This window comes from Cyanistes caeruleus, unplaced genomic scaffold (assembly GCF_971803275.1).
Source record: "Cyanistes caeruleus unplaced genomic scaffold, bCyaCae1.hap1.1 HAP1_SCAFFOLD_416, whole genome shotgun sequence".
Lineage (NCBI taxonomy): Eukaryota > Metazoa > Chordata > Aves > Passeriformes > Paridae > Cyanistes > Cyanistes caeruleus.
The window spans coordinates 1-24,543 of record NW_028256159.1 but is presented as its reverse complement, the minus strand read 5'-3'; the positions used below and the strand labels follow the sequence as shown (position 1 = coordinate 24,543).

General features: G+C 47.5%; 1 protein-coding gene across 1 annotated transcript; it reads left to right on the top strand.

Moving 5' to 3' along the window:
* The first annotated feature begins 7,742 nt into the window (after positions 1 to 7,742).
* Positions 7,743 to 24,533, top strand: LOC147645381 (inward rectifier potassium channel 16-like). The gene is made up of 2 exons (XM_086874678.1): positions 7,743 to 7,874; positions 22,970 to 24,533. The coding sequence occupies exon 2, from the start codon at positions 23,025 to 23,027 to the stop codon at positions 24,303 to 24,305; it is 1,281 nt and encodes a 426-aa protein (XP_086730804.1). The 5' UTR covers positions 7,743 to 7,874; positions 22,970 to 23,024; the 3' UTR covers positions 24,306 to 24,533.
* Positions 24,534 to 24,543: the final 10 nt, after the last annotated feature.

The following is a 24,543-nucleotide window of genomic DNA, read 5'->3' as shown; positions in this document are numbered from 1 at the left end:
ACCCAAACCGTGTGTGACCCCACCCAAACCATGTGTGACCCCACCCATCCCTGTGACCACACCCAAACCGTGCGTGACCACACCCAAACCGTGCTGACCACACCCAAACCGTGTATGACCACACCCAAACTGTGTGTGACCACACCCAAACCACACCCAAACCGTGTGTGACCCCACCCAAACCGTGTGTGACCTCACCAAAACCGTGTCCAACTCCACCCATCCCATGTCTGATCCATGTCCATCCCGTGTCCATCCCATGTCCAACACACACCTGACCCACACCTGACCCCGACCCCCACCTCCTGACCCCTATTTTCCAATGATTTTCCACAAAGGGAAGCAGTGTCCAAGTGCTCCAACACCGCTGTCTGGAAGAAAAGTTGTTCAAAGCAATATTCCTGCCCCAAAGTTGGTTTTAGGATTGAGGGACAGGAGTGTTGAGGTTGGAAAAGACCTCTGAACTCTCTGAGTCCAACCATTAACCCAGCACGGCCAAATCCACTGCCCCATGTCCAAGTGCCACATCTACACAACTTCTGAATCCCTCCAGGGATGGGCACTCCACCACTGCCCTGGGCAGCTGTGCCAGGGCTGGGCAGCCTTTTCTGGCTAGAAATTCTTCCTGATATCCAACCTAAACCTCCACTGGTACAACTTGAGGCTGTTTCCTCTTGTCCTATCACTTGTTGCTTGGGAGAAGGGACAGACCCCACCTCTCTCCACGCTCCTGTCAGGGAGTTGTGCACAGCCAACTTTTCCCCATGCTGAGCCCCTTTCCCAGCTCTCTCAGCTGCTCCTGGTGCTCCAGACCCTTTCTACCTCAATTGTTCTCCTTTGGGGTCACTCCAGCACCCCAAAGTCCATAGACAACCTCCACTGTGTTCCATGGAACTGTTTCTCCTCCCTTGTGAAACAGACTGAGATTTTAAACACCAGCAGTGTTTAATGCCCCCAGTACTGAGCTCTTGCGCTGCTTTGCCTGCACAGGGCCAGGATTTGTCTCCAGCCTGAATTTCCTCAGCCTAATGAGGCAGGACACACGTCAGGCCTGGTGCTAAACTGCTGCAGGGGGGTGCTGGCTGTTGTTGAACAGCTGCTGGATCCTGCCCGAGAGGGAAATCCATTCCCAGGTTGTATTTGGGGTTGTAAAGTTTGCAACCGTGCTGGGGAAACAGCAGAGCCACGGAGCCGTTCTGAATTATTAGGAATGTTCAGTCACACAGAACAAGGACCATAAAGCAGGGGTCAGGTGCTGGCTGGCCCCAGGCTGGGCAGGGACAGGGAGCACAGGTCACCCCCAGGGCAAGGGCTGCTGCTGAGCAGCAACAGCTCTGTGGGCAGAGCCCATTAGCAATTGCCCTCTGGCCTCTGGAACTGGCTGCATCCAGAAAGCTCAAAAACCATGGAACCCCACTGGAGAGGCCGTGCATAGGCAGTGGGAGGCTCTGGGAGAGATCTGCAAGGAATACTGGACCTGGAATTGTGAATGCTGGTGAAAATCCAGAACTTTTCTTACTCAAACACTTTTGAAAAAAAAGCCCCAAATTTCTGATTCTCGGTAACACCTGTAGGACCAAGGGGTCAGCACAGGGGTTGGCAAGGGCTGAGTTATTTCTATTTATCAACTATCCTATCTGAATCCCCCTGCTGAGGGCAGAATATTTAGGATTTCCATGGCAATTTATTTCTGAGCCCCTCTTCCAGCCAGACTGACGCTTGCCAGCTGATCCAGGGGTGCTGGAGGTGGCGGCTGAATTTATTCAAGCAATCACATTCTCTTTCCCAAAGCTAAAGCCCATGAATATGGAGTTAGCTGAGCGAATTGACAGGGATTCCATCCCCATGAACATGGATAATGTTCCAGCCCTGGAGAGCAGCATTTAATTGATGAGTGGGATTATATTTACACAGCAATTATAACAAAGTCAAGGTTGGCTTTCTGGGAAAGGCTATTTGCTTTATCCTCACTGCCTGGTTGTCCAGGAAAGCTTTTCCTTTATGGACAAGCAGAAAAAAAAATGAGAGCAGATGCACTCAGCTCTTTTCATAGCCTGCAAATAGCCCATGAAGCCAACTCAGGAGCCACCAAAGGGTTGCCTTGGCTACATCCATTAATTGACTCCATTCTAAGTGGGATGCTGATTGTTTACCCGCTGAGGAATTAAGAGTCAGTCCCTGCTATCCTCAGATGGCTGCTCGGGACCAATGTAAAATGAATAAGGGCTCATTGCAAATCCCACATGAGTCAATGGGCATCTCTGTCCCCGTTGCCTTCAGAGCTGGAATTAGCCAGCCCTGCTGCTGTGCCCTGAAATATGGAATTTTTGTCCTCAAGGCACCTCTGCAAGGTAAAGCCACTGACTCAGGTCAGGGATGGAAAGCTGGGGCCAGGAAAGCAACCTCAGGATCACTCAGGAGTCCTGGCCCTCGCTGTCCCTTCAGTCTGGATTGCTTTCCATGGGATGTGGAGACAGGAAAGGAGAGTGCCTGAGGTTTGTCCAGCTTGGGGCTGGAGCTGGAAACTGGGAGGTGGTTTCACATCTTGTGCAGTCAGGGAGACCAACAGCTGCATTCAGGTGCCTCTTTATGGGACCTAGCTGGAATTAAGGAAAGGAATTAAAAACTTTGGAAAACCAGAGGGTGGTGAGGAGCCCAGAGCAGCTCTGAGCTCTGGCAAGGCAAGCAGAAACGTGCAGGAGGTGCCCAGTGAGCACCTGCAGACCTCGGGGGGAAGAAGAGCTGTGGTCAGCAGCCAAATCCCAATGCCACACTCATCCATCTTCGTGGACAGACAGGAGCCAGCACCTGGAATCCTGACGTTCCAAAATAGTCAGAAACATTTATCCTTCTCTTGAAGTTCTAAATTCAGCATGGTTTAGGTCCATCTTAGTTACTGCAGAAGGGGAATATCCCTACCTGGATTATCCCTGTGCCAGAGACAGGGAAACCAACCTGGGTGTCTTGAGATTTTTACCACAAAAAGAGCTTTTTGTTTCCTCTTAGCCCAAGCTCAGTCCTGACATGGAAATTTTCTCCCCAGTTGACATTAGAATTAACTTGTTGACATCATTAGCAGAGCACATAATAGATAGCTGAACTGCTCTGATATTTATCTTTAGGTCAACAGCTCTAGAGACTCCAGAGGAAAATTAGAAAAAAAAAAAAGCATAGACTCTTTATTAGTAGAACTTAATTTAACTGTATTCAAACTTCATTAGGGAATTAAAAAAAATGACCTTTCTTAATGCACTCCTGCTTTATAAAATATGGAATGAGAATATTAGATTTGTTTGATCCTGGTCCCCATTAGGCACCAGGGTAGATGAGAATGCACAAACTCCCTCCTTGAGTGAGGACTCTTGGATGTCAAATCAAAGCCCAGGTGCTCCAAAACCCATTTCCTTTCCTTTCCTCCGTGTTTTATGTTTCCTAGCCCTGTAATTCTCCCCAGGAAACCAGCAGAAATCTTAATTTCTTACTCCCCTCTCTGGCCCAAGTAACAGCTCTGGTGATTTAAACAATCAAGCACATGTTCTTACACTGTCTGCACCTCCTGCTCGCCAGGAACGGGGATGTGGTGAGGAAAACCATGGAGGAAAGGAAAGGAAATGACATTAACCTTTTCCATCTGATAAATAAGGGCTCTATTCAGCTGCAGTAATCCACATCCTTCCCTAGAGATCCAGTTAATGTAATACCTAAGGGCTCGGTTAATTTCAAATTATTTCCACACTGGCCAGCTGATTTCTTGGTGAATTATTCAGTCCCTGCTCACATGGAAAAGGACTGGAGCTCTCCTGTCCTTCCCAACACCCTGAACAACCTCTTGGTGTGCCAGGGGCTCTGTGACAGCCCCCAAACAGAGACTTTTGTGCTGATTTTCACGGGACCAGCACTCTGCAAGCACTGAAGGTCCCCTGAGCTGCTCTTCCCTGCAGGGACCTCCTCCCTGCCCGATCAAACATCCAGCACCTGCCGTTTTTATGGAATTAAAAGAGAGTTTGAGCTGGGAATGGGCGGAAACTTCGAGCAACAGCCCCAGCCAGGCTGCAGAACGGGTTCTGCACGTGTTTGCTGGGGTTTGAGGTGGTGGATTGGGAGCAGTGGCCACTGCAGGGTGGATGGAGGATCTCCAAGGATGAAAAGCTGGGGATTGAAATGTGGTTTTTTTTTTCCCTTCTGCACTACACGGATGGCTCCGGGGTCTGCTGAGCTGGGAGGGACAAGGGACGTCTGCAGGCATCGAGGGAGGGGTTTGCAAGGCAGGACAGGGGATCAGGGAACACAAATCCACTTGGAAATCAGTGGGGAACACCAGCCTGATGTGAAAACACGGGATTTATCTCAGTGTCAGGAAAATGAATCCACAAACACCAGAGGTTGATGTCCAAAAAGGAGACAGAGGAGTCCTGGAACTTTGCTCCAATAAAGGGAGAGGCCATGGGACACTCCCCATGGGGACTCCCAAAATTTTAAGAGGATGCAGCCTCCTTTTTATCCCAATTTCCTGACCACATTTCCCTCTCTCCTTCTCCATTGGCTGAGGTACTTGAAAGGTACAGACTTCCCAAACCCCTCATACCCCCTTCTGATCTATACCCCCCGTTTTTTGTTTTCCCTTGTGTCTCTCTTCTTTTTCTCTAAATCCACAGCTTGGAGGGAGTAACAGAATGTGGAATTCCTATGGAATTTATGGTTCCCCCCATTGCTTCTTTCACTTCTCCACATCTTATCCACCAGGCCCACAGTTTGTCTGTGAAGTCAGCTCCTTCCCATTCCTTTCAATCCCTCTTCTTTTTTATTTTCTCAATAATTGTCTTTACAAACCTTAGTTATCACTGACTTTACTCCCTGTTCCTGGCTCTTTTTTGGTTTTGCAATTGTTTTTGTAGCCATTGCTGGGTCTGTAGGCACAGCTACTGCCTGCATTCCCTTCATCACACCTCGAGTAAGTGTCACTAAGAGAGGGATCATGCATGGTAAAAAGATTAGAGTCACACAACAGGAAAAAATAAACCTTTCCTTTCACCCACACTCCACCAGGTAACCACAAAAACACATCCCATTCCCATCCTCTCCACTTTTGGACTGGTGCATGAGCTAACTTTTTATTCCCTTTGTTGTTTGTTTCACTGCTTTTCCACTGTCACCTCTTTGCAAGCAGCAGTTTGAGTCATTTAATTTTTCCACACATTAGTATTGATCCCCAACCCACTGAAACCATGGGAATCTCCTCATTGGCACCAAGGCATTTGGGATTAAGTTCCTACCTTATGAGACACGCTCCTTCCTCTTTGATTCTTTTCCCCTTCAGGGAGTGTAGCTACCAGAACACAACAACCCAAACTTGGGTGCAATTTTGCAACTTTTCTGATGCTGTAACGAGCTGTGCTCCCAGGGTTCATTATGAGGCTGTCTTGAAACTTGCTGGTGAAACAGGAAAAACAAGAAATCTGACCTCACCGCAGTGCTTAATTGAAGTGGATTTATTGACTGTTTTTCAGCTCTTATAGCAACTGTGTTTGCTGAGAACTGAGGGCTCCTGGCTTTAATTCACCCTTAGCAGACACAACCTTGACAAAAACCTGTCCCACTCCAGGGCTGGACTGGGATTGGGCTGGAAGCTGCAGATGGAGATTGGAGATTTCCCTCTCCTTGTGATGCTCTTCAGCTTCCCTCCCTCTCCAGGACACCCATGTGGGTTGAAAATGCCAGAGGTAAAGCAAGAGCATCATGCCAAGCATGTTTTTGGTGATTTCTTGGTGCCATGGCAAGAAACATGAACCAATAAAGAGAATAAACCCCTCTGCTAAAAGATCTAAAAGATTCTTCAAGCTGCAAATCTTTTTGAAGAGTCTGGATCTCCAACCTCATGCAGCTGAGGAGGGAGGACTGATAAAAACCCGAAGCAGAGCCAGTTTGGTTGGATTTCTGCTGGGAAATCCACCTTTGACACAGCAGTGCTGCCCCTGGCTTGTGCTTAACGCTGCTGAATTCTTATCCCCGTGCACCTGCACTGGAAATTCGGGCAGAAAGCTGCAGGCTGTGACCCTGCTGTAACCTGAAGAACAGTTCCTCGCTCCCCCCAGCAGGCAGTGGTGCCTCCAGCCATGATCCATCAGCGCTGAACTTTATGTCCGGGTTTGGGGAGCTGTCTCCTTGGCAGGAGGGAATTCTGAGCTTTCTGCTGCGTCTCTCCCTGATCTGGAGTGGGAGCTGAGCCCAGCTGAGCCCAGCTGCCTGCTGAGAGGGGCAGGGTGTGAGTGTGTTCTGCAGGAGGGCTGGAAACCACTCCAGGAATAGATGGAGGAGATGGATGTGGCCCTCCCCTGGCACAGGAGGTAAAGCTGAGCTTGCAAGGAGGCGTTTTTGGATGGGATGTCACGCTGCCTCTGTGTGAGACCTGCTGGTTTCACCTCTAATTCATCTGGCTGTAATCTTAAATCAAACTGGGTTGGGGTTTTTTTCCCCCCCAAGAGTTTTGGAGCCCTTTTGGCTTTGCAGAGCTGCTGGTGCTCAGCACAGAGTGACACCAGTGACCCAGGTAAAGGAATCCTCTGAACCCTCATTGTCCCAGCCCAGGTGCATGTCCCAGAGGATGGGGGGCTCTATCCAAGGAGTCTGGGATGCAGATTCCTGCAGATGACAGCCATTAGCCTATTGAATATTTGTTTTTCTGTTTGATGGGTAGGGAAGAGGCAGCGACTCTGCAGAGAACAGGCCTGGAAATTGCAGATTTTGCCCAAACCACCAACTTAAAAAAGCTTTAGAGACTGAAAGAGACTGGCTGTCAGTTCTGTTGGAGGCTGCAGGGCAGTGGGAGGGTGGAAGTTGTTTCATCACAGCCCCCAGCCTCTTGGCTGCTCTTTCCTGGCATTTATTAGCAAAAACTCATGCCAAGGGCTGCCAGGAGCAAAGCTGCATGGCCAGGAGAACACAGGCACCAGCAGCACTGAATTCATTTGACACATCCCAAGTTCAGAATTTATTGATAAACCCGGGGTAAAATCAGTGTTTGCATCTTGGTTCTAAAAACGGTAGAACATTCCCAGGGATGGGTTTTGTCCACCTGAGCCAGAACACCTGGAAAGGCCCCTGGAAGTGGAAGCTTTTTACACTGACCTCATTTTTGTGGTCACTGTGACCTGTTAAAAACCTCCCTTGGCTCTCTGGGATCCCCTCAGGTGACAGGGACAGAGCTGAGCTGGTCCCTGTGCAACCAATTCAGAGCATGCAGTAAAGCAGGAATTTAAAATAACCCGCTGTGAGGGCAGGTTAGCAGCAGCACGGGTTTCTGAGGGGAAAAATGAGGAATTCAGCCATCTCTTGGTGACATTTATTGCACAGACTGGTGATGGGATGCAAGGATAAAATCCAAGGCCCAAAGGTGTCTGTGCTGCCTGCTAAAAGCCACTTTTTCAACAGCCAAGGCTGCTCTGAAGGGGCTGGAATTACCTCTGGAGCAGTTTATCAGGGAAATGGGGAAGGTTTGGGGTCCTGGTGTAAATCCTTTGGTTGCTTCACACTTATTGCAAAGCGGACCTTGAGCCTTTTTGAGAAAAACAATCAGGAAACTGCTGGGCTCCCCAAAGTAGCATTTTTCTCACCAGTTCCAATGTGCTGAAAGGACTGGATTTTCTGTGAACTTTTCCCAAACAGGCTTGCTTTTTTCTTTCTTTTTTTTTTCTCTTTTTTTTTTTCCCTTCTCTTTGAGAGGGGGAGGAGTTGTGTCTAAAAAAACAAACCCAACCTGTCGTTCTCAGCTCTGCCAACCTGTCAGTCCAGCCATGCAAGAAGAGAGGGAGAGAGACAGAGCAAAAGAAAAGAGGGAGTGAAGCAGAGATTCTTTCAAACCTCAGCGGGACATTAAGGTAAAGCCCATTTCCAACTTCCCTAATTGCTTTTTCCTCTGTGTTTGTACACGAAAACAGAAATTCTGTTGCCTTAGAGAGCTTTAAACCAAGTGGGCAGCCCGGGTGGGGATGAACTGCTCCTGTTCAGCTGGAGGGGTGTTTGGAGTGGAACCTGGAGCTCGCTCGCTGTTGTTTGGAAACACGGTTTGTGCGGCTGGAATTCGCCTTAATTTGAATATTAAAGAGAGGCAGAGCTTGTTGGATCCCGTGCTTAGGGAGGGTGCTAAGCTGTGTAATTGCAGGGCTGAGCCGGGCTCTAATTACCGCAGATCAGGGTGAGAACTTGTCAGAGAGGAGGGAAATCCTTCCAGAGCTGCTCTGTCACCTTCTCCTGCAGCACCTGGCCCTGCTGGGGATGGGCTGTGGGACCACCCAGAGCCCCATTTGGCATCTCCTCCCTTCCCTTCTGTCCTTTCTGTCCCTCCTGGAGGGGCTCAGCATCTCCGGAGGGTTCCAGAGGCAGCAGGGCAGAGCAGCACAGGCGCTCCCAGCTCCCCCCGAGCAGATTGCGGCTCGCAGAGTGTGAGAAAGGCTGGCTGCAATGAGTCACAGCGATCACCCTGCCTGGGGAGCCTCTCGGGGTTTGCTGGGACAGCTGGGAGCAGGAATAGACACAGCTTGCTGGGTCTGAGTGTCCGTGTGAGCGCCTGTGTCAGCCGGGCACTGATGGGGCTGGGCAAGGAGCCTGCCGAGAGATGTTGCCCTCTCCTATGCCATGAAAACCCACCAAAAAAAAGGTGAGAAAGCAAGAATCCTGCTCATCCCCCTTAGAAATCCCTCTATTTCTATATCCCCGAGCAAACATTTTAAGCTGTCAAACTCTGTGATGCCTTTCTGAGGGCCTGGGGAGGTCCCACCTCCCCAAGGAGGGAGGATTTGCCTCCCTGGATCCTGGGTGGGCAGGGTTTGCTCTCCTCGCTGTGTCCCTGGGATGTTCACTCCTGTGGAGCTGTCCCCAGCAGCTCACCTGGCACACAGAGCCACAAGGAGCCAGGGACAGACAGTGCTGCTGCCTCTCAGAGCCCTGGAATGCCTTTGCCAGGGCTTTGGTTACACACTCCTGGCTTCTGCATCTTCCTTCTGTTGAACTTCCTCAAATCCTCCTGCCTGTGCTGTGGATCAAAGCTCTTTTCCAGGCAGTGGCCACCACAAGCCTGGAAATCCAGAGGGGATCCAGATTTTATCTGTCCAGATAAAAAACCTCTGCAAAGTCCTGGTGTTCCATCATTTTCCCTTTCCCCTGGGATCCTCTCCTCTCCTGGGAGCCCTGACTCATTCCCTGAGGGGATGGTGATGCAGAGTGTGATTATAAACATTTAATAAATAGAAAAACCTTATTTTAGAGTGTTCTCTGTAGTATTGTTGTAAGATTTCTTGCTCACAAGCTGGCATGGAGAGGGAAGTGCTTTTCCGAGTTAATGTAGTGGGTGGAGAAGAGGAAGTGAATATTTAAATTTTGGTGGAGATAAACTTTTTTACTCCTTGTTACAGTAAGAGAAATTAGTCACTGAAAGAAGGACGGGAGGAAAATTGGATTTCCTGATCTTCAAAGACTTCACTAATGAATCTCACAGCACTTCTGCATCTTCTCTTTTTTCTCTTTTCTCTTTTCTCTTTTCTCTTTCCTCTTTCCTCTTTTCTCTTTTCTCTTTTCTATTTTCTCTTTTCTCTTCTCTTTTTTCTCTTTTCTCTTTTCTCTTTCCTCTTTCCTCTTTCCTCTTTCCTCTTTCCTCTTTCCTCTTTCCTCTTTCCTCTTTCCTCTTTTCTCTTTTCTCTTTTCTCTTTTCTCTTTTCTCTTTTCTCTTTTTTCTCTTTTCTCTTTTCTCTTTTCTCTTTTCTCTTTTCTCTTTTCTCTTTTCTCTTTTCTCTTTTCTCTTTTCTCTTTTCTCTTTTCTCTTTTCTCTTTTCTCTTTTCTCTTTTCTCTTTTCTCTTTTCTCTTTTCTCTTTTCTCTTTTCTCTTTTCTCTTTTCTCTTTTCTCTTTTCTCTTTTCTCTTTTCTCTTTTCTCTTTTCTCTTCTCTCTTTTCTCTTTTCTCTTTTCTCTTTTCTCTTTCCTCTTTTCTCTTTTCTCTTTTCTCTTTTCTCTTCTCTCTTTTCTCTTTTCTCTTCTCCCCCACTCCACACTCCACGATGCTCCTGGGCTTTTGTGAAACCAGAGCAGACATTCTGGAGCATTCTCCTGATTCCTGCTCTGGAAAAGGTGTGAATGCAGTGAGATAACGAGATGGGGGCTGCTAAATCAGCCGAGCTGGGACAGCCCATCCATTCCTGACAAACCCAGGCTTTATTGGATGGCTTGGCAGCGCTCAGCAAATGCCGGCTGATCAATCTCAGTTAACCGGCTGCAAACTCGCTAAATTCAGCTTCTACCCGGGCAAAATCCGTATTTTAGATGGGCTTCATTAGTGTGGCAGCAGCTCTGTGCTGGAAGTGTCGGAATTTAGCATCCAGGAGCTCCCCGGGATTCCTGAGCCTGTCACTGCAGAAGGAGGCAGAAGGAGCAGGGACTGATGGAGCGCTCATTGGTTTTGGGGAGCTTCTCCCAAAGAACTAAAACTTTAGCAAAAAACGCGTTCCCAGACAAAAAAAAGGTCGAAATCTGAGCTGCCCCTCTGCCAGCAGAGGTTCTGAGCAGTGGAAAGGTCAGGAGGAAAACACACTCAGAAAGTTTCTGCCTTTCGCCTCACTTTTTCCTCACCTCGCTTTTAAAATGAAGAGCTCGATATGGTTAAGGGATAAAGGGCTTTTGTTTCAGTATCTGATAAGGACTTTTATGATGCCATAAAAATACATGGCATAAATATAAAATGTGGTGCCATAATAATTTAAGGTATAAATCACTTTTATTTTCTTAATTTTTAACAATTTGTTAAGGTGGAATACGCTGGAATGCACATATATGGTAGATTGCATATATCATTTTATAGACCTTGTAAACCAGAGGCTTGAATGAATAGCAAGATATCTTTTTATCTTACGGTGTTTCCTCTCAGATGGGTTTCATTTGGGTTTATGGGATATGTTTTAGGGGGGGGTTCAATTTTTTTAAGGTAAGCCTTTCACCAGGATGCTTCTCCCTCACCTCAGTGTTCCCTGGTGTGGCTGAAATTCCGGAGATTGCCTGATGCTCTGCCCCTTTTTCTGTCGTTTGTCGCCTTTCTTGCCCAATATTCCCACCCCGAGGTTTTGGTGAGAGGTTTGGGAAGGGAGCGCCCTTTGCAGGAATTGATTGTGCAATTAACCCTCCACGTGATAAACACAAGCAAATTCCACCCCACATTTCTGCCTGCTTTTAAACCGGGCTAAGGGCTTGATTTCATTCTTCATCTTTCCATCTTCAGCTGTAAAAAGAGGATTTGTCTGTCCTGTCTGGCAGGAGGCAGAGCTGGAACTGGAGAAATGGCTGTGCTGCATCTCACGAGGAACTGCTCATTTCTTGCGCTTTCCAGCCATGATTCCATCCTTGGTTCCTCTTTTCTAAGCAGATAAATTCATGTTCTGAGGGTGCACTCAGGGGAGGACAATCTCCAGCTCCTCAGCTGCTTTTTGTGCTGACGTGCTGGGGTGGAGAGGGTTCCAGCCCTTCATTTCCTCTGGAAAGATACAGCAGAGGAAACATTGAATTTTGGGGTTCTCCTTGCTGTCATGGTACAGGACAGTGGCTCAACATTTCCCAGAGAAGATCTAAAGACTGACATTTGATAAAAATCAACGGTCTGGCAAACAAACTGAAAAAACAGGAAAAAAAAAAAGGTAAATTTGGTGAACAAACATTTTATTCAGACAATTTTTCTTCAAGGGAAAACCACGATGGGCTCACAGAGGAGTGTGAAAGGATAAAAGAGTAAAATTTTAATGGAAAACCACTGGAAAATTTCCATGTTTAATAAAGGCATCTCCATTCCTGAGACAACTTCACAAAACACCTCCAGCTCCTTTTAAAATATTCTCTCCCAATCTGGTTTCAAATTGGAACCAAATTTTGTGCATTTCAACATCAGGGCAGTGTTTAGGAGTGGTTTAGAATTGTTTAGAACCTGCATCACCTGGCCCTGCTCACTCCTGACTTTGGACTCAGTTTTGGATGGCCAAGTGGCCCCTTCTGCTCTCCAGGAAATGCTGATTCCTAGCAGCCCTGGGAGAAAGAGCAATTTCCTACCTGGCTTTGTCCCACTCAGAGATAGATTAGGACAAATCTGAGCCACGGAGATGATATTCACTTCATAAAAGCAGAGGCCGTAAAACACAGGCCACTTTCCACCAGAAATCTCAACGGGGAAATTCAGATATTTCTATTTCCACTCACGAGCCTTCAGCAGCAGTTTGACTATTCATGAAAATCCTTTCAGTTTTCCACAACTGAGTGAGGACACTTTCCAGGAGCGGCCTGTGGTGAGATTTCCAGTGCACTCTTGCTCTGGATAGACTTTAGAATATTAATATTTTCATGGTATTTTGTCACCACAACCAGTTATTCCACAAAAAAATAAATGAGGCAATTGGTGCCTCATGCAAAAAAAACCCCAAGTAACCCTCCAGCAACTCCTTCGAGTTTCTGCTATTCAGGCCTCAGAAAGGTTTGATTTGGACTTTTTCAGTGGGAATAAGTAATTAGTGCTTTGCTTTATCTGCAGTCTGTTCAGGAGTTCAGTGGTTGGTGAGGCAGTTTTGGATGGAGGTGCAGTTGCCCTGGCAACAATCGGGAGTGAAATCAGAACCTTTGGAGCAGCCAGTGGAATGTGGTTCCACTTGGATGACAATGGGTCAGAGCAGTTTTAATGGGCAGAATGTAATCCAGCACAATAGGATTTATTGCCTCTGTGACATCAGATTGACACCATTCCTGCAAATTCTTCGGCTTGTCACAGACCTCAAACCTGCTGGCTGGAAAAACTCGGGAAAACGCCATTAACCATTTTGTTTTCTGGATCAGCCGGAGCCCCTGTGTCCCAGCGGGGTGGGAGGAATATCTTCCAAGGCAGTGAAAGCCAAGCTCCCTGCACAGAGCCCTGATGAGTGGCTGTCCTGGACACCAGGAAGGATTCTGAGAACCAAAGGCTCCTTCCTGCCGGCTGCTGAGCGAGCTGGCCCAAATCTGCCGGAGAACTTGCTCGCTTCCCGGGTTTTATATCACCAAAACAATTCCCAGTCATTTCCAGCGTGGTAATTCAGGCTCTTAAAGCTGATTGCATTTGCTGACAGACAAGTCCTAAAGCAATGCTGGAAGAAAAGGTTCCCTGTTTGGTGTGGAGGGGAAATATTTCATCCCTCCTGATGCTTTTCCAACTCCTGCAATAAGGATCCTTTTATTCTGGGAGATCCCAGAGTTCTGTCTAAATGGATACGATGCCCAGGACCGGGACAGGAGGATGTGCTGCCTGCAGCTTTAAGGAGATGCAGGTTAGGCTGGCAAAATCTGTCCCCACCTCCCTGAACCTAAAGCACAGAAAGGCTGGCATCCCTTGGGATGTCCCTACAGGCCTCTGCCACACACAGAAACCCAGAGCTGATGTTTTGGTGGCATCAGAAACGGCCTTTAGCACTCATTTGAAGGAGGTGGCCCTTGAACCTTGTACCAGTTTTCCTTTCCAATCAATGGAGGTGGTTCCCATTCATTTTCAATATGAAAAGCAGATTTTTTCCCCTCAGTCTCACAGCTGGTACCCTGCACATCCTCTCATTGTTGATAGGAGGCTTTTACAACAATAAAGCCCCAAGCTGGTGAGCTGTTCCTCTCCTTGGAATTAGTCCTGGAGAACAATTGAGCCAGACAATGACACAACCTGTTTCTTGTCTTCCTCAGTGGGAAATGGGCTCGGAGCTTTGTGTCCATAAACAGCCAAGGGTGTGGAAGGCGAGGAGTGACCTCAAAGCCGGGTTTTACACGGCAGAACAAAGAGATCTCCGAGCCTGATTGGAAAAACACCCTGAGAGCAAATCGATGGCATAAGATCATAATTATCAGCACACGTCACGGCGTGGCTGGAGCCCCTGGCAGCTCCTGCAGACACCAGGAGCAGAGTCCAGCAGGGACACGGCTCCATCCTGCAGCACTGGGATGGGCTGGAGGCTCTGATGTTTCATCTTTTGTGTTTCCCATCTATTTGTGATCCTGCAGCTCTTCAGTGGATAACTCCAAACTCCACACACAGTGCCAGCTGCTGCTTCCCCATTGGGCTCAGACACAGCAATTCCTCTCCAGGCCTGGCAATCAAGGACACCTCACTCAGGCCCCGAGAGATGCAAACAAAAGGGAGTTGGGGGCAGCAAACTTGGGGGAAATGACTTCATTCCCTGGAGCTGGAATTGGAAGATGAACCCCCAGGATGGAAATGGACCCAGCTTATAAAAGTGTGAAAGCCGTGAGCCCTCATCCATTTTGGGTGGGCTTCATCTGCCCGAAATGTCCCTGAAGGCCCTTCAATAAACAGAACTGCTTTTTATTCCCTTAACTTTGCCTGGCCTCTGGGTTTAGGTAGCCCAAAAGGCATCAGCTCATCCTCAGGGATGTTTGGGGCCATTATTGCTCTCAGGTTGGGATGGGCTGGAGGCTCATCCTCAGGGATATTTCAGGCCAGTGTTGCTCTCACATGGCTTTCCCTTTGTTCCAGCACTCCTGGCATTGCTCCAGCACCTCTGAGGTCACTTTTTCATTCTCTTTAATCCGCACTTTCTTTCCCTCCCATGATCAGCCTTGCGGTTGCTCCCAAAACACCAAGTGATGTTTTTTGGTTTGTTGGGTTTTTTTTTCCTGTGGGAAACACCACTTTATGTTCTTCAAAGCCTTCACTTCCTGAAGATCCTCTCATCCCGAGGTGACAGAGCTTACACCATACGGAATGTTCCAGAGGAGGAATGAGCCTGAGCTCGTGATTTGGGGCAGGCCTTGGCAGTGATTTGGGGTTTCATTAATCACCTTCGGATTTCTGTGAATTTGGAAGGCCTCTGGCTCTGAGCAGGAGCAAGTGATGCTGTAATTCCATTTTATTCAGTGGGAACAGGAGTAAAAACCACCCAGGAAAACAAAGAGGGTACAAAATAGGATAAATCTCCCGCTGAGCCTGTGTTCATCACTCCTGAATTTAATTTAATTTTGATGGCCGATAATTTATCCCACTCCCAGCTAACCTGGAGTGAATCAGGGGACAATGGCAGTAAATTTCAAACCAGAGGGTGAAATTCCTTTTGCCACGCTCCTGTCTCTGGTGACAGCACCCCTGTGAAGGTAATGTGGAATAAATGAGAGACGCATTTATTTCACAGCCTCACAGCACCTGTGAGGCCAAACAGCAAAGTTGTCTCTCAAAACAATCTTTGGGAATTGCTTTGGCAATAAAATCAATCCTACTGCAGTTTAGATATCATTTTTTGTGTGTGTGTGGAGTGTTGACATTTGCAATGTAGCAGGTTTTTATTTGATGTATTTTTGTTAACACGGGCTCTGATAAGATCTGCTCGCTCCTTCACACTGTTTGCCTGGAGAAGTGAAACAGGAAAAACACGGCTGGCTGAGCAGCTTGGAACGGGCTGAATTCCCATCCAGGAGCTCCTTCCCTCCTTTTCCCTCGGCTCCACACAAGGGGCAGGCACAGAGCTCCAGTCCCCGGCCTGGAGGGGCACAAATCGGCCTCTGTGCGAGTCACAGGGGGCAAAGATCCCCCTCAAAACCATCCAAACATTTCATTTTTGTGTTAAAGGCAACTTCTGGATATGTGCATTTCTCACATCTGCAGACCTGGATAAGGAGCACAGGAATATTGGCATATTCCTGGATAAGACACACAGGAATATTGGAATATTCTGGATAAGTAGCACAGGAATGTTGGAATATTCTGGATAAGTGGCTCTGGAATGTTGGAATATGTCTGGATAAACTGCACAGGAATACTGAAGTATTCCTGGATAAGGAGCACAGGAATGTTGGAATATTCCTTGATAAGGGACACAGGAATTTTAAAATATTCTGGATAAGTGGCACAGGAATGTTGGAATATGCCTGGGTAAGGAGCACAGGAATATTGGAATATTCCTGGATAAAGAGCACAGAATGTTGGAATATTCCTGAATAAAGGGCACAGGAATATTGGAATATTCCTGGAAAGGAGCACAGAATGTTGGAATATTCCTGAAAAAGGGGCACACCACTATTGGAACATCCCTCAATAAACCACACAGGAATACTGGAACATTCCTGGATAAAAGCACAGGAATATTGGAATATTCCTGGATAAGGGGCACAGGAATATTGGAATATTCCTGGATAAAACACACAGGAATATTGGAATATCCCTGGATAAAAGCACAGGAATATTGGAATATGCCTGGATAAAAGCACAGGAATATTGGAATATGCCTGGATAAAAGCACAGGAATATTGTAACATCCCAGGATAAACTGCCCAGGAATGTTGGGATATCCCTGGATAACAGCCCCAGCTGGAAGTGCAGTGGCTCGGGCTGTGGGGCCTTTCCTGGCCCCAAACAAGCAGCAAACAGGAAGGAGAGGAGCTCAGGAAGCGGAGCTGCTCGGGCTGACGTTAAGGAAGCTGTCCCTGAGCCTGGAGGAATATTCTGGCCATTCCTTCTGGAATACCAGCTCCAGATTCCCAGATTATTAATAACCTGCTGTGTTTTGGGAAGGGACAGAACAGCAAATAACGGGGCTGAGGGTGTTGGCTCCGCTAAATTCCTGCTCAGCACTCTCTGATCTCGTTCTGTCATTGTTCCTGACCTGCCACTCAACCTGCTGATTACATTAATTCATTAATTACATCACGGCTATTCAGAGCTGCTACAAACTGTTCTCCTGCTCCTGGCCAGCGAGGGGGAAAAGTTCCTCGAGGGATTTTGCTGGGGCTCTGAAGGCTGAGGGAGCTCCAAGAGGGGCAGTGTGGGGTGGAATCTGCAGAAGGGTGGGAATGAAGCTTCCGTGGGCACCAGGACAGACACCCAGGGGAGGACAAAATGCTAATTAGTGCTGGCACTGGTGATTTGATTGCCTCACAGCTCATTTTCATAAAAGCCCAGGGGCCTGCTGGATTAGGGAATAGCTTGGTTACTGATTTCCAAAGGGAGAAGCCTGGATATAAAATTGCTTTTCCAGCTGTTCCATCCCTGTGTGGCTGCTCCATCCCTGGAAGTGCCCAGGGCTGGGCTGGATGGGGGTTGGAGCATCCTGGTCCAGTGGGAGATGTCCCTGCCCGTGGCAGGGGGCTGGAAGAAGATGATCTTTAAGGTCCTTTCCAACCCAAACCATTCCATGATTTTCAGCTCTAGGATGAGTCCCAGCTGTAGCAGCTTTAAGAATTGAAACTGCAGGAGCAGAAATGGAGACTCCTCGCTCCTGTCAGCTGAATATCAAAATGTAAATTTTTGTTCCATGGCTTCCTGTACCAGCTGATGGGAAGAGAGCCAGGACAAGGAATTTGCAGGAGGAGGGGATGGCAGTGGCCCTGGGGGGTGCAGCTGCCCCATTCCAGTGTGGGATGTCACCTCTGGTGTCCTGGTCACTCCATTTCCCTGCTGGGCCGTCCCAGTTCAGTCCCAGTTCTGGGGCAGCCCATGAGGGGAGGCTGAGCTGGGATTGCTGTGCCCAGCCCTGCTGGCCCCAGTTCCCTCTGTGCAGGAGCTGAGGGTTGGGAAGAGACTCTCCAGAGGGAGCAGGTTTAGGTTTCCCCCCTGCCAAAGCATCTGGGACAAAGAATGGCAGCGAGGCCCCGTCAAGAGCCTGGAGTTGCCAGCACTTTCCATCTCTCCTGGTTTTTCAGTGTTTCCACTGCTGGCTCCTGGCTGAAGCCATGCAGGGCACACAGTGGAAATAAATGAAAAGAGACATTCACAGCTTTCCCAGGATTTTGGGAATTGCTCGGAGTGGGAAGCAGGGAGCTGCTCCCTTTTGAACCTGTCCTGTGGCTCCCAAATGGGCACCAAGGAGCAGCTCCCAGTCCGTCTTCTCCAGCTTCAAGGGGCCAAACTCCTTCATCTTTATTTTTATTTTTTTATTGGTTTTGTTGCAAGCAGATCTGGTTTCACTTAGATGAATTAAATGTCAATATATCTGTTGCTGTGAGTTGTTCCAGTGGGGATCACGGCACCATCGCGTGACTCAAAAATCTCTGCAAAGCTCTGCTGCTCTTTGGAGTCTTCATCTGGTCCTTAAAATGCTCAACAAACACTTTGATATTGATACTTTAGGTCTCTGTCCATATGGAGGCATTGAATAAGGAGTCTAAGAAATAAGTAAGATCTTGCTCTGGGTTTGGTGTGTTAGAATCAGAATGGTTTGGGTTGGAAGGGACCTTAAAGATCATCCAGTGTTTTATTTATTTTATTTTATATAGATATTAATATATATATATTGTATTTTTAATAATTTTATTCTTTTTGATTTTTGATTCTTTTACTTGCAATATTTTCTTCTGCTGCTGGAAGGGCTCTGTGCAAAGGAGGCTGGAGGGGACAGGTGTCAGCTGCCAGGTGATGCCTGCAGAGCTATGCTGGTCGAGCCCTCGGTGACCTCCAGCACTCGCTTGGCTCAGCTGAAGGGATGGGAAGAACAAAACCTTTGCTTTCCAGGGAAATTTGAGCCTTTTAAAAGCTTCACTCTGGTGGCATCAAAGCTGTCACTGTGTGTGTAGGGTCAAAGCTTCCGTGGGGATGTGAAGGCAGCACAACCGGAGTGCTCCTGGCCATGCTCTGAAATGGGGACCCCTCCCCACAGCCCTGCTCCCCCAGCAGATCCACTCAGGGGATCTGGGATTCCCTTTCCCCTTGCAGAGCTGACCTGTGGGGATCTGAGCTGACAAACATTAAATCTTGAGCTGGCAGAGGGCAGGGTTGGATGGGATATGGGGAAGGAATTCCTGGCTGCCCCTGGATTCCTGGAAGTGTCCAAGGACTTGGAGCAGGCTGGGATGGTGGAAGGACAGATCAGAAGCAGAAAGATTGGCTGTGAGTAGCAGGAGAAGTCCCTTTGCAACAAAAAGAGTGAGAGGAAGGAAGGAAAGAAGGAAGGAAGGAAAAGCCTTAATGCTGTCCTACAATAGATTTATTTAGGTTTTGTGGGTGGTGGATTTTTTTTAAAGGAACAAGTGTTGGAGCCAATCCCAAAGCAGCTCCGAAGGTTCTGACTTGTCACATTTCTGGTCTCTGAGCTGAAACCCTTCCAGGGTTACACAACAATGACTAAAACTGGAAACCTTTCAGATCATTTCCAAAATGAAGCAGGAAACTGAGGTGATTGCTAAAGCAAGGCTGGAGAGAGAGAAACATCACTTCTGTGTGTGGGGGTGAGAGCGAGCACCCAATTCAGTCTGGAACTTTGGGGTTGTTTTCTTTTTGATCTGATCTCGGAACAGAATTATCCTGGAGCCCAGATCTTCACATTGTTTTGCTTAATGTTTTACAAACAGGCTGTTGAGTGAAGTTGTCACCGAACAAAAATTCACCCCTATTGTTTACACAATGGGCAAAGGCAGTCATAAAAGGGGTGTAGCAGCAATTTGTTAGGTATTAGGTTACGGTGCAAGAGGGATTATCCTCACAAAACACTGAGCCCTAAACTGCAAATATCGGGATTAAATTGACAATTACATCCAGGGATGCTGGAGGCTTTGCACTGACTGTTCTGAGCCAGCTGACAGGAGCTCGAGTTCTTCTGGCACAGCTGCTCTGCTCGAGAGGAGCTACATGAAAATATAAATATGATAAGAAAAATCTGCTCCTGCTGCTCTTTGCTTTGTGGCAACTCCTCACCAGGTAAAAACAGGTGCTGGGTTTGTTCCTGGCTCTGCCACTGCACTCCTTTGTGACCTTTGGAATTCGGGAATTTCCTCCCATGTCTGATTGGGGTGGAATTTTTAAAGTATATCAGTTTGGGGGCTCAGTGTAGAGACCCCTGAACACAGATCTCTGGAGCAGTTCTGTATCTACCCTGAGCATTTCAAGATCCAACACAGCAAAATCCTGGCTTAGATAATTAAGAATTATTCTGGTTTCTGAACTCAGATATTCTTTAGAACATCTCTCTGCCATTTACCCTAAAGAAACCTTTCGAAATTTCTGTTTCTGCCTTCCAACCACCCTGCCTGGCTTTGCTGCTTTATTTTTATCTCTGACAAACTTTCATTTGAAGGGGGAAATGCATTTATAAGAACAGAGAGCAGAAATACTGCAAACTTCAGCTGTGCTGCAATGCAAGGGGAGGCTCATGATGTGCACAAACATGCCCAGAAATCCAGGAAAAAGCCCACAGAAAGTAAAAGCAAGACAGAAAAGGGGGAGGGTTTATATATCAGTGTTAGAGGAAGGTGAAAACGCTTCCTGGCAACATCTGAGAGTCATTTGCAACAACAGATCCCTGAGCTTTAGTGAGTAGAGAATGTTTTTAAATCCTCCCCCACCCCCTTTGTTAATCTTTAGCAGGTAACAGGACCTCTCATGGGATCGTGGGGCTTTCTTAGGGATGTGTCAAATATTTCCAGTTTGGAAAATCAGATTTTTGAAATGTCTCTAGGGTTGAAGGTCACTGGTTTGGGACTCTGTGGTCTTTGGTAATAATTTGGTAATAATGGGATTCTTTGAGCATTCTGCAGAAGTCAGAGTGCCTCAGCAGAGGGAGGGAGGAACATCTGGGTTCCCAAACTCTTGTCTGGAACAGGGAAATCACATGTCTGTTCCATGGTGTCCCAGGAATGAGGGACAGATCCTAATCCTGATTTACACCATCCAGGAACTCTCAAGGGTGGGTTTTTGCACCTGAATGTGCTGAGCAACATCAATGTCAGAGAGTTATTAAACATGATGCATGATTATTAATTATTATGATTATTATTGCACTTGAGAGACTTGAAAGGGAGGCCTTGAAAAGTGCAGGTTTGGATTATGTTTGAACGCACCCAAAATAGTGAGCAACATTTTTTGATGCTTTGAATATTGAGTTGGGAGGGATGAAGGATCATCGAGTCCATCTTCTGGCCCTGACACCCCAAAATCCCACCCTGGGCATCCCTGGAGCGCTGTCCAAACCCTCCTGGAGCTCCAGCAGCCTCGGGAATGTCACCATTCCCTGGGGAGCCTGGGCAGTGCCAGCACCTCTGGGGGAAGAACCTCTCCCTAAAATCCATCCCCATCCCCTGACACAGCTCCAGCATTCCCTGGTCCCTGTCAGAGAGCTGCCCCTCAACACAAAGCCCTACAAATGTTTTTATTTAAGATCATATTGGCTTCTGATTACTCCATTTTCACACCTCACATTATGAGGTGCTTAACGAAAACACCAAAAAAACCCCAACCCTCAACCGTTTCCAGTTTTTGTTTGTTGTCAAACACGACTTTGAAAATGTTGGGTCAAGCATCTTCAATAGAGCAGGCTGCACTGTTTGTTTAAAACTCTGAGTAAAGCAAGTCATATGAATGTTTCCAAAGACCCTATTCCAAGAAGTATTTTTGGAAACATTAATGTTGTGTTTTTTAATGAAGGCCACATTCTGAGGCTACGACACCATATGTCACATTCATTTCTGGACTGGAAAAAAAAAAAAAAGGAAAAAAAAAAAGAGAAAAAAAAAAAAGAAATGGAAACTATGTTTGGCTTTTAAGTGTTTTTGGATGAATGTCTCTGCATGCTTGTCATGGTTCCTTGGATGAGGAGAGAGTTCTTGGGCTGTTAATCCAGTCCATCCTATATATTTTACACCCCATGGGCCTGACTCTGCTCTGCCTGGAAGTGTGTGCAGTCATTTCTGCTCAGGCAAAAGGAGCGAAGACCTGAGGAAAAGAATTCCCTCAGGAAAGCTGTTTTTTTTTCTGAAATTCGATTTTCTTTAATTCATTTTCCATGGATTTCTTGGCTTCATTGAAAACCTACATCCGAACTCTGAAACCAGCTTAAAAATGGGAAAAGAGCTTGTCATTTTTCCATCAAAAACTTGCAGTTTCTGGAAGAATAGTGACAGGTTTCCCACAAAAATATTAGCTGTTGTTTTTTGGCTTTTTCCCCTTCAGGAATATCAGTTAGAAGCATGAAATTAGCAAAAAATTGGAATTTTTCTGCTGTGTCCCCATCACTTCTGACTGGTTTGTGTGTTAGTGGTTGGGATGTTGTGGAATGAGCTGGAGACCTGCAGGAAAAGGATTTGCCTTTTCTAAATTACATGTTTTTTATTGGATTCCAGGTGATAAGGTCTCAATTTCTAACATAATTCTTGTTCTTGGTCACTAAATATGGCCCAGGACTGCTCAGTTCTTCTCTGTTCTGACAGAAGAATCTCCTAATCCACATCACTTCCTGAATTTGTGTCACCCACAACTTCCATTAACACCCTCCGTGTTTGTTTCAAACTCATTAATCAAGATTTAAATATTTTTGGCAGCCGGATATTTTTTTGTTTGCTTTAAGGAAGGATTTCAGAGGCTTTCCAGGACCTCAGAGTGGTTTCTTTTTTTCATTTGAAATGTAAATAATTTTCTCCAAATTGAACAAACATGTCTCTGCAGCACCAGCTCAGTCCACTTCACAAGAGCAGGTTTTTCTGGGCAATGCTAGAAGATAAATAATGTTTTGTTCATGTGTTTGATACATTTTTTGGTTAAAACACACCAGCACTGAATTTCCCTGCCCATGTGACTGAAGTTTTAACTCTAAATAAGGGATATCCCCATTTTTTTTTATTCTTTCTAATGGAAGAAAATGCAGAAAATTGCAAAAAACAATTAATTACCTCCAATATTTGGCCAAATTTAAGTGTTTTCTGCCATTTGTGACTGCTCAGGGGAGCTCATCCTGCTTTTAATCTTGCTTCATGGGATCATTAAAGGAGTTACTCACAATAGGGTCTCCACTCCAAAAAAAGGTTTTGATTTATTTTTTCATCAAATTTTAGGGCTGACAAGGACATTTCTAACTGGTTGAATTTGTAGCTGTCTCATATTTCCAGGCCTGGTCATGGATGTCACAGCCTGTCCCCTTCCAAAAATTAACCATGATGGTCACGGAGCAAATGGGATCAGATCTGGAAATTCAAATAAAAACAGACTTTCTCCTTTATTTCATAGATTTCCAATGAACAAAGAAAACAACCCCTGGCACCTTCTGTAAGCTGAGGCAGAGATGAGGAAGATGAATGACCAAAGTGGCTGCTACAGGCCCGTAAATATCCAGGGAAACAAGGTCAGTTACCGCGGCTCCTGTCGGGAAAGCCCGGAAAAGGAGGTGAAAAGGCTGCAGAAGAGGTTTCTCCACAAGGATGGCAGCTGCAACGTCTACTTCAAGCACATCTTTGGGGAGTGGGAGAGCTACGTGGTGGACATCTTCACCACGCTGGTGGACATCAAGTGGCGCCACATGTTTGTGATTTTCTCGCTGTCCTACGTGCTCTCGTGGCTGTTCTTCGGCCTGGTGTTCTGGCTGATTGCCGTGCAGCACGGGGACCTGTTCAGCGACGAGGAGGTCACCCCCTGCGTGGCAAACGTGCACAGCTTCACGGGAGCCTTCCTGTTCTCCCTGGAAACGCAGACCACCATCGGGTACGGCTACCGCTGCGTGACCGAGGAGTGCTCGCTCGCCATCCTCATGGTGATCCTGCAGTCGGTGCTGAGCTGCATCATCGACACCTTCATCATCGGGGCGGCCTTGGCCAAGATGGCCACGGCCCGCAAGAGGGCCCAGACCATCCGTTTCAGCTACTATGCCGTGGTTGGGCTGAGGGATGGCAAATTCTGCCTGATGTGGCGCATCGGGGACTTCCGGCCCAACCACATGGTGGAGGGCTCGGTGCGCGCGCAGCTGCTGCGCTACAGGGAGGACAAGGAGGGGAGGATGACCATGGAGTACCGGGACCTGAAGCTGCTCAACGACCAGATCATACTGGTCACACCAGTCACCGTTGTCCACGAGATCGACAGCGACAGCCCCTTGTACAGCCTGGACCGCAAAGCCCTGGCCAAGGACAACTTTGAGATCTTGGTGACCTTCGTCTACACGGGTGACTCCACGGGGACTTCCCACCAGTCGCGGAGCTCCTACGTGCCCAGAGAGATCCTGTGGGGCCACAGGTTCAACGATGTCCTGCACGTCAAGAAGAAGTACTACAAGGTGGACTGCCTGCAGTTCGAGGAGACCACGGAGGTGTACGCCCCTCACTGCAGCGCCATGCAGCTGGAGCGCAAGGAGCAGGAGTGGAACCGCGCCGAGAAGACGCGGGAGAAGCAAGCGGAGAAGCCAGCCCTGGAAATCAAGTCCAACCAAAAGTCCTTCAGCGCTGTTGCCCTCGTCACCAGTTGTGAGGATCCTGAAGAGCCAGTGACAGCTTCCAGCCAGCCTCCTGGAGAGGTTTCCTACAGGAAAGCTGCTGTGACCTTGAGCAGGCTCTCCATAGAGTCCCAAATCTGACTTTTCCTGCTGTTAAAGCCCCTCCCAACAATTCCTCCCCTCGTGGCTCCTCGAACACAGACAGCGGGCTCGTGTGCAGCAGTATTTATGTCCCAGACCTCGTGGCCACACTGTCACACACCGTCACACCCTGCTGGGCTGCGGGGACAGCTCTGCGCTGCGGGAACGAGGGAGCAGCTTCCACTTGGGATGTCCAGAGAGCCCCTGCACTGGAGCAAACACTGGTGAACTTCCTTCC